Source organism: Diadema antillarum, unplaced genomic scaffold (genome assembly GCF_040938485.1).
Source record: "Diadema antillarum isolate AM-2024a unplaced genomic scaffold, OU_Dant_1.0 seq00000887_RagTag, whole genome shotgun sequence".
Taxonomy (NCBI): domain Eukaryota; kingdom Metazoa; phylum Echinodermata; class Echinoidea; order Diadematoida; family Diadematidae; genus Diadema; species Diadema antillarum.
The window spans coordinates 507,350-527,081 of NW_027271751.1; the positions used below are offsets into that span (position 1 = coordinate 507,350).

General features: G+C 39.3%; 1 protein-coding gene across 1 annotated transcript; it reads right to left on the reverse strand.

The window, feature by feature from the left end:
• Nucleotides 1-16,404: 16,404 nt before the first annotated feature.
• Nucleotides 16,405-17,301, reverse strand: LOC139740840 (uncharacterized). The gene has a single exon (XM_071651415.1). It carries the CDS (start codon nt 17,299-17,301, stop codon nt 16,405-16,407), a length of 897 nt encoding a protein of 298 aa, XP_071507516.1.
• Nucleotides 17,302-19,732: the final 2,431 nt, after the last annotated feature.

Genomic DNA, 19,732 nt, shown 5'->3' on the forward strand with positions numbered 1-19,732 from the left:
ATTGGTTGAGGCGTCTTTTATTCCATTTGAAGTATTTTCGGCCTGGAAGAAATAAAGTTGTTAGAAGAATAAATAGTGTCTAATGTCTACAAGCACAGGTCTTACCCATATTTGTGAACAATGTCAAAGAGAGCGATCTTATACCCATGAGATTTCTAAGAACACAAGATTTAACTTTGGAATCATCCCTCCCCTGAGCATATAATCTATGGCAACTGCTTCGAATAACACTAAAAGTACTACCCAAAAGCTGATTATTAAACGACCAAAGAAATATGACATGTAGTGCAATTCTCACCCACAAAGACCGCAGTAACGAGTTCAGACAAGTTTTACGCATTACTTCAGTAGGAAGGCATAATTGATTTGTTCCAACACGTGGTCTGCTTAATATGTCGATTGGAAGGTGCAATAGAGATGCCATGAATTCAATTTTATTCCTTGTGATGTCAAGCACTCATGTTTTAACATTCTACCACACGATATGGCAACAGGGCACTTTTAGCAGACGATATCGCAAAAATGACCTTGTCACCTAGGTGCAGTGACCTCTAATCTTGAACTGTGACCTTTCACTATATTATACAATATATACTGTTTTAGATAATTGTCTCGAGACTTCAGTCCTCTACATTAATCTACGTCATTAATGAACATTCATAATTTAATTAATAATGGTATGCCTTTTCATTTCTAACATTCCAGCCAGTGCATATACTCACTATCAAGATTCCTTGATGAAGTTTCAGATGACAATGTCATATCATTGCCGCAAAGGAGACTTTTTTCTCTTACCTTGAGGAATTTTCCCCGAATGTTTGATCAGTGCATTAATATTTCACCCAGCCTACCTGGGCCAGATACCGAGAAATTCATGTACAGCTCTTTTATTTTTCTGAAATTGCATTGACTGATCATGGAACGGATTTTATTAATAGTTGAGGCTATCATTTTGTGACCTCACAATGGACAATGCTGCATACGTATCAATATTTCTGAAGAGATACTGGGTTGAGATTTACAGATGCGGGCACAATTAAAGGACAAGTTCACCTTCATAAACATAAGGATTGAGAGAATGCAACAATATTAGTAGAACACATCAGTGAAAGTTTGAGGAAAATCAGACAATCCGTTCAAAAGTTATGAATTTTTTAAATTTTTGTGTTGGAACCGCTGGATGAGGAGACTACTACAGCTTGTGAGTCATATGCGTACAACAGTATAAAGAAAATGTAAAGAAAATTCAACATATTTTCACTTTTTGCGCATAATAAAAGAGCACTTTACTTGCCTCTTTCTAAAGGCAGAGGGAATAATATTACCCATAACATTTGTCGGTAACGAGTCGGGGGAATGTGTACTTTTTTCAAAAGATGAAATTTTGTGAAATTCTCTTTATATTTTCCTTATATTGTTGTACGCATGTGACATCTAAGTTATTCACACACTGCAGTAGTCTTCTCATCCAGCGGTTACTGCACAAAACTTCAAAAATTCATAACTTTTGAACGGATTGTCCGATTTTCCTCAAACTTTCAATGATGTGTTCTACTAATATTGCTACATTCTCTCAATCCTTATGTTTATGAAGGTGAACTTGTCCTTTAACCACCTCTAGAAATCGCCGTCGGGTTATTTATCGCAGCTCTGCAGCGACTACATCTCTTCATGATTGACATGAAAGAAGAGATTATGATGTGGGGCTTCATTTCCATGTTACAAAAGAAAAAAAGAATAGATATTTGTGTGCTGATGGAACGAAGATATGCAAAGAACTATCAACTAAACTAATTTGCATGTATAAGTCATTGTGACGCATATGATAAGTCTGAACGTATTAACATATTCATAATCGTTGACCTTTAGTCTGTAGCTGATCAAAGGTTTAAAGCACAATTGTTCCGCTGGGCAAATAACAGAACAACATAGTACAAAGTTCAAATATGCTTTTGTATGTTTTTTTTTTTTTATTTAGCAGGTCCCTCCGTTCCTTTTGCTTCTTACTACTAATATTTCTCTGTACCCGGGGGCGCGGTGGCGTAGTGGCATAGTGGCATAGTGGGTAAAGGTGCGATCACACATCGCCGGTTTAAATGGCGATTCATGGCGGTTCGGAAAAGCCGTGTTCACACCGTACACAAACCCTGGTCATCCGTCACTCATCCGCCATAAACCCTGGGAACCGCGGAGAACCGCCAGAAAAATTAAACATGTTTAATTTTTCGTGGCGGTCTTGGCGGTTTGAAATGGACCGTGTTCTAAACGCCATCCACCGTGTAAAGAACGGCTCCTCCGTGTTTGCACCGCAAGATCCATGAAAATACCGTGTCAACACCGCCATAACATTTCATGCAAAATCAAATGTTGAACTTAAAAGAGAATAATGCCTCCTGGGACACTTCGTTGAGGAGCAATAAAAAAATGGGGAAAAAAGCAAAGATAAACCCGTAATGCTAGATCGGGTAAATATTGTATTGAATGCTAAAGTTTTATCACTCTTTTATTTTAACACATAGAGTAAAACAGAAAATTTGATATTCAAAAAGTTGGTAGGTTTGTTGAAAAGTACATCAGTTACTTTAAAAGCCGTGTGCATAACTTTGTTAAAGCTTGATAGCTTAAAAGATGGCCAGCTACGTGAACCTGTAAGTTATACACAGAAGACTTATGTAAATATGTTGGGTTCTGCTTTCGAGATTATGTATGCCTTTTTGTAAGAGTACATGTTGATACAGACATGTTGAAACTTGAGACTAGAGGGAAAAGCGATGTTGAAACTTGAAAAAAAAAAACATTATTATGTTACGTGAACCTGTAAATAGACAGGAAGCTATGTAGATATACTATATTCTTCTTTGATATGTATGTCTTTTCATTGACTGTTGTTAGGGATATGTGAAAACTTAATTAAGAAAGGAGAAAAAAAGAGATGTTGAAACAAGCAAGTAATTCTACATCACTTGATATATATAAACCTGCAAAGGAAATTTGTAAACTATGTTGGATTCTACTTTGACATGTATGTCTTTTTAATAACAGTTAATACAGATATTTTAAAAGTTAAAAGAGAGAGAAAAGACGCATGTTGAAACTTGAAGACAATTGCTTATTGCATCACTTATGTCAATCTGTAAATGTACAGGGTGTTTCAATTTTTCGCAATTTCTTTTGAAATTATCTTTTTGTACCTAACAAAGCAATACCTCCTTGGTAACCCACTGAAGACGAGTGAAAGGGCTCAGATTGCATCCAACTACAAGGGCTTGGTATGGACTCCTCCACCCTTCGGGGAGATCCGTCTTACTAACGCGCGAATCCGCGTTAGCGCCGTGTTCAAAACGTGTTGAGAACGTAGTTACATTGCGTTCAAGTGCTTTCCGCCATCGTTGAGACACGGTTCATGGCGGTTTGAGAACCGCCATGAACCGCCATCTAAACCGGCAATGTGTGATCGCCCCTTGAGACTCCCGACTCCCGACCTGCGGACCCGAATTCGACCGTTCGAATCAAGCCCAGCGCTTACTTCCTTGGACAAGGTGTTTGAACCCACCATGTCCCTCTCGACCCAGGTGTATAAATGGGTGCCTGGCAACGCTAGGGTAATAACAATGACAGGGCCCTCTGGGAGAGCAGTGGCAACACTGAAGAGTCTACCCTGATGGGTAAATAGGACTTCATTATTATTCACTGACGTACCTGATTTCAATTTGCAGATGCCAAGATGTTATCTAAACAAGAAAGGAATAGGCCCTATTAAGACAATAACAACTCATTGGAATTTTAAAAGACATCCCCATAGACTCATTTAAGAGCCAGATTTGACAAATTACTCACCATTTCTCATGGAAAGTTCTACTCCCTTCAATCAGCCTTTTGATCTCATAAATCGACCGTTACCGACAGTCTCCAGTAGTTTGTCGTTGAGCTCTTATCAATAAAGACAGTACCCTAGAAATGGAGGCACTTCAGTGAAACGTGGGTAACAGCAAGGTGTTTCACGGACATGGATGGTAAATGAATACAGTAAAGAACACAATGCCACAAGAGTCAGCATGCGAAAGGTTGACTCAAGTTTGAATGTGTATAATAGCGCATATAGAGATCCAGAATGTTCTTTGCCGCATCGGCGACAGGATTAATGCTGTAAGCCCAGTCAGTGCGGGTTTTGAAGAGGGTCCAGGATCATGCGCAGCAAAGGCGTGGAAGGATGGGTATTTTTCTCCCACTTCCTCTGTAAGCATGGTAAGGGCCCCTGAAATCTAAATGCATGCTGATTTGTGTTGATTTATGATACCCTTAACATCACTTTTGAGGTGAAACGAATATCTAGAAACATTCCACTTTTTTGTCTTCTATTGTTATGCAGATTACTTGGGAACGCCCACAAAAAAAATCCTTCCAAATCAATATTCCTCAGATGACATCATCTGTCATTCATTGCTAAAGTACTGAAATGTTTCACAAAAGACATTGGAATGCATTTTCACCTCGGCTCAGCATAACTTGCATGTTCCCTCGCAATGTCTTTTGTTAGTCACTTTTAAATCACTGGGTCTGTTTCTTTCATGTTATTCACTTGGTTGCTCTCATACTCCAATATTTATGTGTGAAAAGACTGGGCAGAGCTTCGAAGGAATTAAGGGATTCCTGACATGTACTACAATAATCCTCATTTCTCTTCGACCACTGAAGCAAATCGGATGGAGTTTTCTGTAAAATGTGGGAAATAACTTATTCTTTCATACCCTGAAATTTAGATTGATTCACGATTTTTAAAGTTATCGATGCCGGGGGTCCCGTTGTATTCTTTTTATTTCCTTTTTTTGTGGGGGCACATACGGTACAGTATAACCAATTGCAGAAAAAGTAAAATGTTGAAGAGACCCTGCTGGAAATAACACAGTGTCCCACATATAGTGTGAGAGTCACACTGTGAAACATACTGTGAAATCTCATCACACTGTTAAATTCGACACATTGAACACAATGTGATTCGTCAATTCACAGTGTGAAACAAAGCATTACTATGTGAACACTCTGTGAAAGCCACACCACATTGTGAAATCATCTTTACACTGTTGATTCGAGCGTTTTCACATAATCGACTATTTGAACACACTGTGGGATACTGTGTTCTTTCCGGTAGAGGAGGTAGAATGTAATCCTAATGATTAGAATTCCTGCTTTGTAGTTGGGAATTCTAGTGAGTTAAAGCTTAAGTTATTCATCAGGTCTGCGGCGATGTGGTTCGCAGTATATGACTGACATGCCCATGATTAACAAATAGGCCTAACAAATTTGATTTGAAGTAGTTGTAAAAATGGTATTAATCTCGCAAAATTATGTTCTAATATTTTCTGTAGGTTGATAACTTTGAGTAAAGTATCATCATTTAAACCTATAACTCATGTCAAAAGTTCCTTACGAGAATGATTGTTCGGGCCTGGAACTTAGAATATTGAGTGTGATTATGCGAGTGTAGCTGTGTGTGTGAGTGTGTGTGTGTGTGTGTGTGAGGGTGAACACGCTGATGGACGTGTGGAAGTTGATTCAGGTGTAAAGTACAATAATATGATATAAATGATTATGTAATCTATATTCTGATTTGCATCGCGGTCCTGAGAAACAAGTTAGAATTAATAGAGTTGTGCAAATTCTGATTTGACATACAATTTCCGTCAGTCACCTGCAGTTTGAGTCAGATTGGTATTTTTGAAAAAAAAACAAACCAATAAACAGGAAAAACATAATTATAACATTATCATAATGTTCCTAAAATGTAATTAAATCATGAAAGAATCATTTAGGAAGGTAGAAACATTTTAACCATACACTCAAACATTTTAGAAACAACGCCCACATGACTCTTAACACATATACACAAGTCATGATAAGTATACTAATTATAGACACACACCCATAGTCTTATTCATAACTACAAACACACATTCACACACTCATGCACAAACACGCACACACATACACACACACACACACACACACACACACACGCAAAACGCATCCACAAATGATGCGCCCAAGTGCGAAAGAAAAATCCTGGCAGATATTCTTTTTCAGGAATGTTATTGAAAACAATTCAGATGAAGATTATACCAGGATAACATACAAGATGACTATGATATCTGTAGATGAATTGGTCACAAGGACAAAAAATTAATTAAAACACTGAAACCATTTAATTACAATTAAGTGAATGAATCACAAACACACGAGCTAATAAGATAGTGGTATGTCCGATTGAAATAATGATATTGAACTTGTCATTAGAATAAAGTATACCGAGCACCGATTAAATGGATATTCTACAGTATTTGGGGAGACCATCAGGACTCGTATTTTTTTATAGGTCAGGGAACAATAACAACGTTTTATACGAAGATACATCTTAGGCTGCGTTTATCAACTCTCGGCAACTTTCTCGGCAGAAACAGGTTATCCAAACAGCTTTCAAGACATTTTTACGAGTTGATAAACGCAAAGCTGTGTTGAAAACCCTTTAGGAAAGCCTTTTCGAAAGCCCCAAATTTGTGACGATCCAAACAGGTTTCCTAAACAGGTTATCAGAAACCTGTTTGTAAAAGCCTTTCGAAGTTGGCTGCGTTTATCAACTTTCCCCAGTTTAAACGACTTTCAAAAGCCCTTTCGATAGCCCTTTCGATAGCCCTTTCCATAGCCCTTTCGAAAGCCCTGTCTGCTCCCTGTACTATTAATGTGCCGCTTGTTTTCGTCGGCTGCGTTTATCAACTTTCGATAGCCCTTTCCATAGCCCTTTCCATAGCCCTTTCGAGAGCCCTTTCCAAAGCCCTGACTGCCTGTACTATTAATGTGCCGCTTGTTTTCTAAGACGGGACGGCGAAAAGCAATTACCATCATAAAGACATATCTTCCTTGAGAGTGACGAGTCATGATACAATGTCACATGAATCAATTGTCTTCCTATCTGTGAGGTAGCTCCAGTTTAGCACATACAATGTACTTCAAATATTTCTGAGTGGCGGCATGAGGCATGGGATCGAAGGGAATGAGACTGTTGTTACTCTATTTCTCAAACCTTATTGGTGAGAGAAACACCTCCTTGTTCCAAGCATATGCGTGCATTACACTGCACGCATATGCTTGTTGTTACTCTATTTCTCAAACCTTGTTGGTGAAAGAAACACCTCCTTGTTCCAAGCATATGCGCGCATTGACCGAAAGATCGGTCTGTATCTGTCCGTCGGGGAATGTTCCGCGGAGACTGTGTCTGGCTTCACGGATCCCCTCCGTATACAGACCGAAGTCAATGATTGAGGCTCCTGTGTGGAGCAGTAGCGCACAGATCAAACGTTACGATAAACCAAATTTCAGACAGCTTTTTTACATTCAAACAAGTTTGACATGACATGACACATTATGCAGCAATATTTTGGATTAATATCTCACATTGTGCAATCGAAATACTCACATAAACTCGGTTATAACGCAGAAATTTTATCGATATCGCAACATCGCCGTTCGCGAGCAGTACATCGCCGTTCGTGAGCAGTAAGTTGCCATTTTGAATCTGTAAGCCAATCACATGCGAGGTACGTGTTTTAGTAAAACAAACACGTAGAAACTACCTCGCATGTGATTGGCTAATAGATTCATAGTGTATGTTTCTGCAGTTTGAATGTGACGACGCGACAGGCTGTGTTTTACGTTGAAAATTCTACTAAAATGTTGGATTATTCATTAATCTGGTGAGTGTAATGTATTCTTAAAAAGCTAATTTAACCATACAAGCTTAAATTTGCCGACCTAGGGCCGTTAATTAGACGCAATCGAGAAGGGTGAGGTACCTCACCCAATTTTCCATAGAGACAGTGGTTAAGAACATCCACACAGCAATGGGTACTGCAACCTTCCGTCTGTCTACGGAGGACAGCGTTAATGGCAAAATATGAAAGAGTCCTCCGGACAGACGGATCTTTCTGTCTAATGCGCGCGCTACACACAGCTGTATTCACACCTGTGTACACGTACTCGTGGGCACTTTACGTGGCGCGCGTCTTTTCAGAAACTGGAAACGCATGCTTGCGTAACCGCAGTAGGGCGACCTAAAGGGCTTTCAAAACAGCTTTAGAAAGGCTTTTACAAACAGGTTTGCCGAGAAAGGAGAGTTGATAAACGCACCCTTTCGTAAAAGGCTTTCCTAAAGGGCTTTCAAAACAGCTTTGTGTTTATCAATTCGTAAAAATTCCTTGAAAGCTGTTTGGATAACCTGTTTCTGCCGAGAAAAGGAGTTGATAAACGCAGCCGTTGATAAACGCAAAGCTGTTTTGAAAGCCCTTTAGGTCGCCCTACTGCGGTTACGCAACCATGCGTTTCCGGTTTCTAAAAGGACGCGCGCCACGTAAAGTGCACACGAGTACGTGTACACAGGTGTATACATACAGCTGTGTGTAGTGCGCGCATATGCTTGGAACAAGGAGGTGTTTCTTTCACCAACAAGGTTTGAGAAATAGAGTAACAACAGTCTCATTCCCTTTGATCCCATGTCTCATGCCGCCACTCAGAAATATTTGAATTATGTGCTAAACTGGAGCTGCCTCACAGATAGGAAGACAATTGATTCATGTGGCATTGTATCATGACTCGTCCCTCTCAAGGGAAGATATGTCTTTATGATGGTAATTGCTTTTCGCCGTCCCTTCTTAGAAAACAAGCGGCACATTAATAGTACAGGCAGTCAGGGCTTTGGAAAGGGCTCTCGAAAGGGCTATTGAAAGGGCCTTCGAAAGGGCTATCAAAAGGGCTATCGAAAGCCGTTTAAACAGGGGAAAGTTGATAAACGCAGCCGACAAAAAGCAGCACATTAATAGTACAGGGAGTGGACAGGGCTTTCGAAAGGGATATAAAAAGGGCTTTCGAAAGGGCTATCGAAAGGGCTTTCGAAAGTCGTTTAAACAGGGGAAAGTTGATAAACGCAGCCATAGATAAGAAACGGTGTCATAAGTCAAGAAAAAATCTTTTCAATTTGAAATCAAGCAATATTCAATTCGTGTGAATGAAAACGTGCAGCAAAAAACGATGTAAAATGAAACCAATATTTAAAGTGTTTCAACAGCAAAAGATATGCGTTCTGTACATAGATTTGACAGCCAAGCTATCAAACATGGAAATGATACCGGAAGGCTACTTCCGGTTGAAGTCAAGTTTGATATTCTCATCATCCATAGCAGCAGTCAACATGGTTTCAGCAAACTGAGGAAAGAAGCGAGAGAAAGTGGTGATCATTTCTTCACGTGACCGGAAATATGTTTTCTGCACCTTGCCTTCTTCGTTCTCCATCAAGAGGGTGGTATTCCTGATTGAAAGGAGTCGCCTGCTGGGAAAAGCCATGCACCAAATACGTCTGAGAAGTGTGCTGTCCTCCGAAATCGTGGTATACATCATCGACATTACGTCATCAAAGTGGGACACGTCTACTGGCATTTCATGATGAATCTCGGCATATGTGTACCAGCCGTCCCTCAAGGTTTTCTTGAAGAAATCCGCTCCCGCTGAGTCGTTTTCCGCGTTGTGTTGACGTAAGATGAGGTCACCTCGCCGTACAAACTTGTAGCGCGAAAATGACTCGTGGTACTCGGGGGATTCTTTCTCAAAATCCAGCGGGATCAGCTGAAATGTCGGCCAGCCCCCTGTGCCCACATCCGCAAGGTGCCTGCTTCCTTCTCCAGATAGGTTGTAGACTATAATTACCACATGGGCGCCTTTTAGATCAAGGACGTCACCTGGTACAAGGGCTGCGTTGTAACCAAGAGCTTTTATCAACATGAAACATCCGACATTGCTATGGTAGCAGCGACCACCATATTTTGCCAATATATCATTCTTGATCTCCAAGAGCGTTGGGCGGTGCCTTTCTTTGTTGGGCGTGGCTATGCTGCAAATTGTCTGGTATGGGATGATTTGTTGCCAGTGACACACAATATCATCTAGAAGCCCTTTTGGATCAGAGGTCCTCTTGTCTTCAGGTGACGTCACACCTAGAACGTCGCGTACAAAACGAAATCCTTCCTCTGACGTTATCCCCGATTCGATTTTGACGTCCTTGGTCATAGTGGTTGAGGCGTCTTTTATTCCACCTGAATTGTTTTGTTCGGCCTGGAAGACATAAAGTTGTCAGAAAAATTAATAAAGTGTATAATTTCCGGAAGCACAGGCCTTACCCATCTATGTGAACAATGTCAAAGAGACTTACCAGTGAGATTTCTGAGAAGGCAAGATTTAATTTTAGAATCCTCCGTCGCCTAACATGTATTCTATTGCAACTGCTTAGAACAATACTAAAACAACAACCCAGAAGCTGGTTATCGAACGACCAAAGAAATATGAAATATAGAGCTATTCTCACCGAACGAGTAGCGAGTTGTGACAAGTTATTTACGCTTTACTTCAGTAGGAAGGCATAATTGATTTCATCTAACAGTCTAACACGTGGTCTGCTTAATATTGATTGGAGGGTGCAATAGAGATGCTATAAATCTAATGTCATCCCTTGTGATGTCAAGCACTCATGTTTTTACCTTTTACCACGCGATATGGCAACAGGGCACTTCTATAGCAGACGATATCGCTAAAAGAGAGTGACCTTGTCACCTAGGTGCAGTGACCTCTGACCTTGACCTGTGACCTATCACTAAGATGATGTAATAATTATATGCTGTTTTAGATATTTTTCAATTTACACATCACGCAGCCTACCTGGGCCAGATACCGAGAAATTCATGTAAAGCTCTTTTCTTTTTCTGAAATCGCATTAACTGATCATGGGACGGATTTTATTAATAGTTCAGGCTATCATTTTCTGACCTTACAATGGGCAATGCGGCATACGTTACAAAGTTTCGGAAGAGATACTGGGTTGAGATGTTATACAGCTGCAGGCACAATTAATCACCTCTATAAATCACAGTCGTGTCGCATCTCTGCCGCATCTAAATCTCTTCATGATTGACATGAAAGTACAGATTACGATTTTGCATTTCATTTCAATATCAGAAAACAATGTAAACATTTGTGTGCGGATGGAGCAAAGATATGCAAAGACATGAAATTATCAAATGAACTAAATGCCATTTGCATGGCTAAGTCATTGTGAAGCATATTATGATAAGTCGAAACGTATTCATAGTCGATGACCCTTAGTCTGTAGCTGATGAAATGTTTCAGCACAAAAAGACCGAAGTGTTTCGCAGCGTAAATAACAGAGCAAGTTAGTACAAAGTCCAAATATGCTTTTGTGTGCTCTTTTTGTTCAGAAGGTCCCTCCGTTCCTATTGCCTCTTATTGCCTCCAATCTTTGTTTGTACCAGGTTTCACTAACTTCCCTAATTTAAATCTACAGATATTAACATATCATCTTAACCAGAAAGGGAAATAAAAAGATAACAACAACAATTTGAATTTTTAAAGACATCCCCGTTTCCATTGAGAGCCTGAAAAATTACTCACCATTTCTCATGGAATGTTCCGTCCCCTTGAATCAACCTTTCGAGCTCCTCAATCGACCGTTTATGACAGCCTCCAGTGGTTTGTCGTTGAGCTCTCATCAATACAGACAGTACCTAGTAATGGAGGCACTGAGTGAATCGTGGGTAGCAACAAGGTGTTTCACGGACACGGATGGTGAATGAATGCAGCGTAGAACACAAGGACACAAGAATCAGCATGCGAAATTTTGACTCAAGTTTGAATAATTAGCGCATTCAGAGGTCCAGAATGTTCGTTGCTGTGTCGACGGCAGGGTAAATGCTCTATGTCAAGTCACTGCACAGTGCAGGGAATAAACCCAGGACCAGGATCATGCGCAGCGAAGGTGTGGAAGGTAGAGGAGGGGGCATTTTTCTCACCCCTTAAAAGCTTTTGCCAGTAAGCTCGTTTGCGACACGAATGCTACACAATTTTGGAAACAAAAAGCTTATAAATATGATTTTGTGTGTGTGTGTGTGTGTGTGTGTGTGTGTGTGCCTGTGTGTGTATGTGTGTGTGCCAGATTAAGGGTATAAGGGTATAATAGACCATGAGCGCGCAACCCCCCCTCCCGAAAATTACCTGTAACGAGGCACTGACATTCACTACCACTCGTAAGGTTTGAAAAGAGAACATGAGTATGGATTATGAGATAAGACAAGAATTGATAAGGAGGAAATATTGGCTAGAAAGGGTATGCTTGTTGATTTGCAATTCAGTGCCATGATGCAATAATTTAGTGCTGTCTTCCTCGTTTCATGACTGAAACAGTGAAAATATGCTGCGTTATTGCGTTTCCAAACTTCTTTAATGTAGAAAAGCACACTTTAAACTTTAGTTGCACTAATAGTTTGTCGCCTAATATATGGTTTCATATAAAGGGGGGGGGGGGGGTTCTCTCCCTCACTCAGCGAAGGAATACTTATCTGAATAAGATAGACACACAAACAAACAAACATGTTCAAAAAGTCATAATTACATAAAGTAACATGTTTGATGATAAAGAAACTTCGCGATCCATATTTCGCCTTATCTGTATCTGTTTCAAAGGGGAAAAAAAATCACTTCACTCTACCTGGGCCAAATCTGATTTGTATTTTTCAAAATATCTTCAAAATACACATACACAGCACATACCATGCAGCCCCCCCCCCCCCCCACACACACACATACGCATAACTTACCAGTCACACTCACCCCACCAAAGCATAACACCGGAGCAACCACCCCAACCACACAATTCACAGTGCATGGCTGGCGACAATTTGTGCAGCTACGTTTCATTTTGCCATCACAAATTGTCGCCATCGAGGTCAACAATGGGAACTGCACAAGCATTACAAATTGTCGCCAGACGACAATTTGTGACGGGGCGACAATTTGTGATGCCAACTCCGTTACAAATTGTAACCCCGAGCCGGGGGTTTTGACGCGGCGACAATTTATGTCACAACATCATTACCATTAGAAAAAAAAATATTTAGAAGTGCTATAGTAGATTGAGCTGTTCTCGTCGGATTCTTGTATAAAAGTGAAAAGCAAACGCTGATTATTTATCAATTAGATTAAAAGTTACCGCATATCCATATCAAAACGTAATACTAGTATCGATGTTGTAGTCACCCCTAAAATAAACTTCTTTATAATCACGAGTGATCGTATTGAAAGATTCATCAAACTGAGATCAAATATATCTACATAGTTTTGATGCCCTATGATAACACCATTTATTTGGTTCTATTTTCATTCTTTTTTAAACAAATCCTCTCTCAGTCTTCAATGAAAATTCGCATTATTTCGCAAAGCCGTATGATTGATTATGGACATAAATGACAACCCCGCCGCCTCTCCCGGTTTTGCCATCAGAGCAAAGAAAGAAAAAAAAAGAAAGAAAGAATATAATTATAAGCATCAATACTGAATATGAAAGGGGGTTGGGGCTTAGCCCTGTTTCAGTTACTAGTACCCCTCCCCTCCCCCCCCCGAAAAAAAAATACAACGGAATTTCAGCATTGATAACTTTCATTTGATAATACTGTCTAAATACTATTTCAGAGTCTAAAAATAATAAAATATGATATCTCACCTACATTTGACAGAAAACCCCATTCAATTTGGTTAAGTGCAGTCAGACAAAAATTTGGATCCTTGTAAAGCATTTAATGGGTCCGTTTCTTTCATGCTAAGCACTTGGATACTCTTGGAGCTGCATACTTATGTGTGAAAACAATGGACAGAACTAGGAGGGAAGAGATTCCTGACATTCTCTCCAAAGATCCTCATTTGTCTTTGATGATTAACTGAAGCAAATCGGATGGTGTTGTTGTTGTTTTTTTTTTTGTGCATGACGTGGGCAACGTTTGGTGGGTATTACGGTATAGTTTCATACCCTGAAATTGTATGTGGATTGATTTCACCATTCTTAAAGATTGTTGCTGAGGGTCCAGTTTTTTTTTTTTTTTTTTTTTTTTGGGGGGGGGGGAGGGATGGGGGACATACGGTACAGTATACGAATTGCACAAAAAGGAAAATGTTGAAGAGAGGTATTTTTCCTTATGTACCGCCGTAGTTGTTGGTAGGAAATTCCAGTGAAATAAAGCTAAAGTTATTGATCAGGTCTCCAGGGATGTGGTTTACAATATCATGACTGACATGCGCATTATTAACAAATGACAAATGTGGTCTAGTATAGCCTTAAATCTGTTATTAATCTCGCAGTGTTATGGTCTAATAATTTGCCATTGGTTGTTTAACTGTGATTAAAGTAATATCATTTAAATCTATAACTCATGTCAAGGTTCCTTACGAGAATTGTTCGGGTCTGGGTCTTTGAATATATAGAGTGTGATTATGTGAGTGTAGTTGTGTTCGTGTGTGTGTGTGTTTGCGTCTGAAGGTGAACATGCTGATGGACGTGTGGAAGTTCATTCAGGTGCAAGATACAACATGATATAAATGATTATGTAAAGCATATACTGATATATCTGAGTTACACATTGAAAAATCGAGGTTTTAATAAATTACAAAGCCACGTTACTCATGTTGAAAGTAACAACTGATATATAATCGATGAAATATTTTGTCATTGCTTACATTTTTTGTCATAATCAAAATGATCAACATTATCATTTAGGATAGATCGATTAGCATTCTTATTTGCACCGCGGTCCTGAAAACAAATCATACATTTATAGAATTGTGCGAATTAAATTTTGAGTTTCTCCCAGTTACCTGCAGTTTGACTTTAGTAATACAGAGGGATCAGATATGAATGAAAAGAAAAAAACAATCAATAGACGGGAAAAAAAAAAGACTTATATTGTTGCTAATATGTAATTGAATTATAAAAGAATCATTTTCAAAGGGAGAAACATTTTAAGAATGCACACACAAATTTTAGAAATCACGCCTATATGACCCTTAACACACACACACACACACAAGTCATATAAGTACACTAATTATAGACACATACATACACATAGTCTTATCTATAACTACAAACACGCATTCACACCCTAAAACACGCGGGCACACACAGATACATTGTACACACACACACACACACACACACGCAAACACGCATCCACAAATGATTCGCACAAGTGAGAGAAAAATCCTGGCAGATTTTTTTTTTTTCAGGAATGATTATTTAAAACAATTCAGATGAAGATTATAAAGAGGATAGGATAGAAGATAATTATGTTTAGATGAATTGGTCCCAAGGAAACAAAAATGTAATACCGAAATCATTAAAATAGAATTTAGGATATGAATCACAAACACACGAGCTAGTAAGATTGTGGCTATGATAACATGTCCGATTGAAATATGGTGTTGAACTTTGTAATCAGAATGATGTATACCCAGGACCTATGAAATGAATATTGTACAGTATCTGGGGAGACCATTAAGACTCATATATCATAGTTTAGGAACAATAACAAAGTTACGAAGGTACAATTGAGATAAGGAACGGTGTCATAGATGAAGAATAAATCTTTTCAATATGAAATCAAGCAATATTCACGTTAAAGGCAAGTATGTCACATGTATCTCCAATAAAAGTTGACATGAATTACCATGTAAAACAAGACAGGTTATTATACTTTTGATATTAGGATTGCACCACATAAGGTCGATGTTGGATGTACCAAGCATGAGCTAAGCGTGTTTTAACGGTTAGGTTCAACAAGATTTCGGGTAAATAATTTGTATGAATGAAAGCATGCAGCAAAAAGCACCTCACTTGTGACATAGCAAGGAATATTCTCGAAGTTACGATTAAAGAATCCTGTATATTTTTATTATTTTCTCTGTCTTTAAGCACCTTTAATAACAAATATCTCAACTTAACAAGAATGGAGTTAACGCGTTTGTGACAAAATATTATTTTTCCTTTTACCGGACCAATCAATACAGGAGCCCATTACGCATATGATTAAAAGAATGAAGAAAGCCCATGTCATTAAAAGTACGACCCAAGTCCATCAAACAAAAGGATCCCCTCCGAGTAACGTCAATTTTCATTATGATATAGTTACATTTGTATGTAGGGCCTACATTTTAACTTTCTTTACAATATAAAGCGTTACATCACAGTTAAACATAACGTTGTCGTTGATAACAAATGAAAAAAAAATATTATTATCATTTTTTCTTTTTCATATAGTTTATTCGAAATGATCTGCCACGGACTTTGGCCATCTTAATATTGAGATACACAAGCCTATATATTAAATCCGGGCGAGTTCAAAGAAAAGGAAATTTTCAACCATTTGCTCATAAGAACAAGGCGCAACATCCATTCTCTCTACAAAGACAGTGTTGTCATTGATTAAATTTGACAGCCAAATTATCACACATTGAAAAGAAACTGGAAGGCTACTTCCGGTTGAAGTCCAGTTTAATGTTCTCATCATCCATGGCGGCATTCAGCATGGCTTCAGTAAACTGAGGAAAGAAGCGAGAAAAAGTGGCGATCATCTCTTCACGTGACCGGAAGTAAGTTTTCTCCACCTGACCCTCTTCTTTCTCCATCAAGAGGGTGGTGTTTCTGATTGAAAGGAGTCGCCTGTTTGGAAAAGCCATGCACCAAATTAGTGTGAGAAGTGGACTATCCTCCGAAATCGTGGTATACAACATCGACATGATGTCATCGAAGTGGGAAACGTCTACTGGCATTTCATGATGGATCTCGGCATAAGTGTACCAGCCGTCCTTCAAGGTTTTCTCGAAGAACGCCGCTCCAGCTGAGTCGTTCTCCGCGTTGTGCAGGCGTAAGATGAGGTCACCTCGTCGTACAAACTTGTATCGCGAGAAGGACTCGTGGTACTCGGGAGATTCCTTCTTAAAATCCAGCGGGATCAGCTGGAATGTTGGCCAGCCCCCTGTGCCCACGTCCGCCATGTGCTTGCTACCTTCCCCAGATAAGTTGTAGACTATGACAACAACATGGGCGCTTTTTCGCCCAAGGACATCACCTGGTACCAGGGCCGCGTGGTAACCAAGAGCTTTTATCACCATGAAACATCCGACATTGCTATGGTAGCAGCGACCACCATATTTTGCCAATATATCGTTCTTGATCTCCAAGAGTGTAGGGCGGTGCCTTTCTTTGTTGGGCGTGGCTATGCTGCGAATTGTCTGGTATGGGATGAATTGCTGCCAGGAACACACAATATCATCTAAGAGTCCTTTTGGGTCAATGGTCATCTTGTCTTCAGGTGACGCCACATGTAGGACGTCGCGTACAAAACGAAATCCTTCCTCTGACGTCATCATCGATTCGATTGTGACGCCTTTGGTTGAGGCATCCTTTATTCCATCTGAAATATTTTGCTCTTCCTGTAAGACATAATGTTGTAAGAATAATAAATAAACCGTCTCAATTCTTTAAACACACTCCTTAGCTATTAGAAAAAAAATAAAGCAATTGCAAAAGAAAACAACCATTCTACGTCAGACTATTTTGGAATACAAGCCTTACAGTGTAAAAATCCTTAGGCGCCCGATCGTTTTATCGAACGTATTTTTCCCCTTGCAAACACACTCATAAAAAGTTGCAGGCAGAACATGATGGAGTAAAGTAGTCAGATTGAAATTGAAGAAAAAAAACAACCCATCAAAACTGTAAAAAATGCTACCCCGACAGGTGGTCATTAAACAACCAAATGTAATTATGGCATGCAGTTCACAAGCGTGTACAATAATGTTCAATAGTGAATAAGAGGAAGTAGAGTAGTAGTAGAGGAAGCAAGAGTCCATGGGAAGAGGCGGTAGTTTCCGGTTGAACCTCTGCAAACGTTTTCTATTAGGTACACATATTCAAGTAGATCAATTAAAAAAAAAAGTTAACAAGAAGGGTATTCCATGATGTGCAAGAGTCGATTCAGACGTTCAGCATTAAACAAATTTCGGTGATGATGGTGATTATTAATGGGAAACTCGGAGAAAAAAAAAGGTTGGGCGAAAAATGAGGGAGAGATAACCAGAAGAGACGGCTTTGAGGGTCGGCAGGGCTGAGCTGCAGAGGCTGGACACATCTACGGACAAGAGTTGGACCATTGACCTGTCAGTGGGTTAGGGCTTTTCTCACGGTCGGACCTCCGGATATTTAGCGGCGGCTGGAGTGAAAACAAACCCACGATTAGCGTTTTTTCCCCCTTTTTTAGACCAAATTATCTACTTTTCTTCCGTAGTTGCATTTCAAATTCTGTGGTACATCTTATCATTTGTGACAGCCACAAGAAATTTACTGATAAATTACAAATAACAACGGCGACCCTGTTGGAAAGAACACAGCGTTCCACAGTGTGTTCACATTGTGTTCACAAAGTCCACTATGTGAAACGCTCGAGTTTAACAGTGTGAAGATTATTTCACATTCTGATGTTACTTTACTTTTATAGGGTATTTAAATATTAATGTTCTGTTTCACACTGTAAATTGATGATTCACAATGTGTTCACACTGTTAAAATGCTCGAATTTAACAGTGTGAAGAGATTTCACACTGTTTTCACACTGTATTCAAACTGTGTTTCACATTGTGTTTCACGTTGTGGGACACTGTGTTCTCTCCAGCATGGTTGAGCAAGGATTCTACACGCTGACGGCGTGTATTCACGACGTACGTACGTGGATGTTTGTATCACAAGCTTTCACACCAGTGTGTGAATGTACACTCCAGCCAGCTCTCCACACATGTTGTGCACATACGAGCTGTTTGTTTTCACTTCCAACTTTTCAACAGATATGCACTGTATACTCGATCATAACAATAGTAGCAGAAGATGATATACACTGTACAGCTCTCACCTAGAGTGAAACCACTAATGCCGATATTCTTATGAGGTAAGATGAGTTATATGTTGATTAAAGGACAAGTCCATCTCCATACATGCGGATTGAGTGAATGCAGCAACATTAGTAAAACGCGTCAGTGAAAGTTTAAGGAAAATCGGACAATTCCTTCAAAAGTTATGAATTTTTGAAGTATCTTCGCAGTCACTGCCGGATGAGAAGACTACTATCTAAAGTGTGCGATGTCACATGCGTAAAACGGTAAAAGGAAAAGAAAAAGAGAATTTCATAGCATTTTATTTTTTTGAAAAAAGTGCATATTTCCTCGACTTGTCATTGGCTTATTCCCCCAAACTTCTGAAAGGGGCACGTCAAGTGCTCTTTTATTATACCCCCCCAAAAAAAGTGAATTATTGTTGAATTTTCTTCATATTTTTTTAGATTGTTGTACACGTGTGACATCATGAGCTGTAGCAGTCTTCTCACCCAGAAGTGAGCGAGCAGAAACCTCAAAAATTCAATACCTTTGAACGAATTGTCCGCAAACTTTCACTAATGTGTTCTGATAATATTGCTGCATTCACTCAATCCACATGTCTGTGAAGGTGATAAGAAAGAATTGTTAATATAGATAAGGCAATTTTGTGGTGGTCTCATAATATGCACTGGCGCATTTATTTATGCACAATAATTCCGAAGCGATGTTTAGTTGATAATGAAAACTGCAAGCCTGTAGAAATTATCATTGGTTTGTAGTTTGTTTGTTTTTTTACCTATGCTTTGTTGTAATACTATTAATGATTTACGTTGAGGATTAAAGTACAAATACGAAATATAGAGATTTTCACGTGCAAACGAATGGGCGATATGCAAGGAGGCGACATTATCAGTCCAATTACGTTGCATGT

What these genes read in the sequence shown, in the direction of transcription:
- LOC139740840 (XM_071651415.1), bottom strand. Translation starts at nt 17,301, where the DNA reads ATGACGTCAGAGGAAGGATTTCGTTTTGTACGCGACGTCCTACATGTG.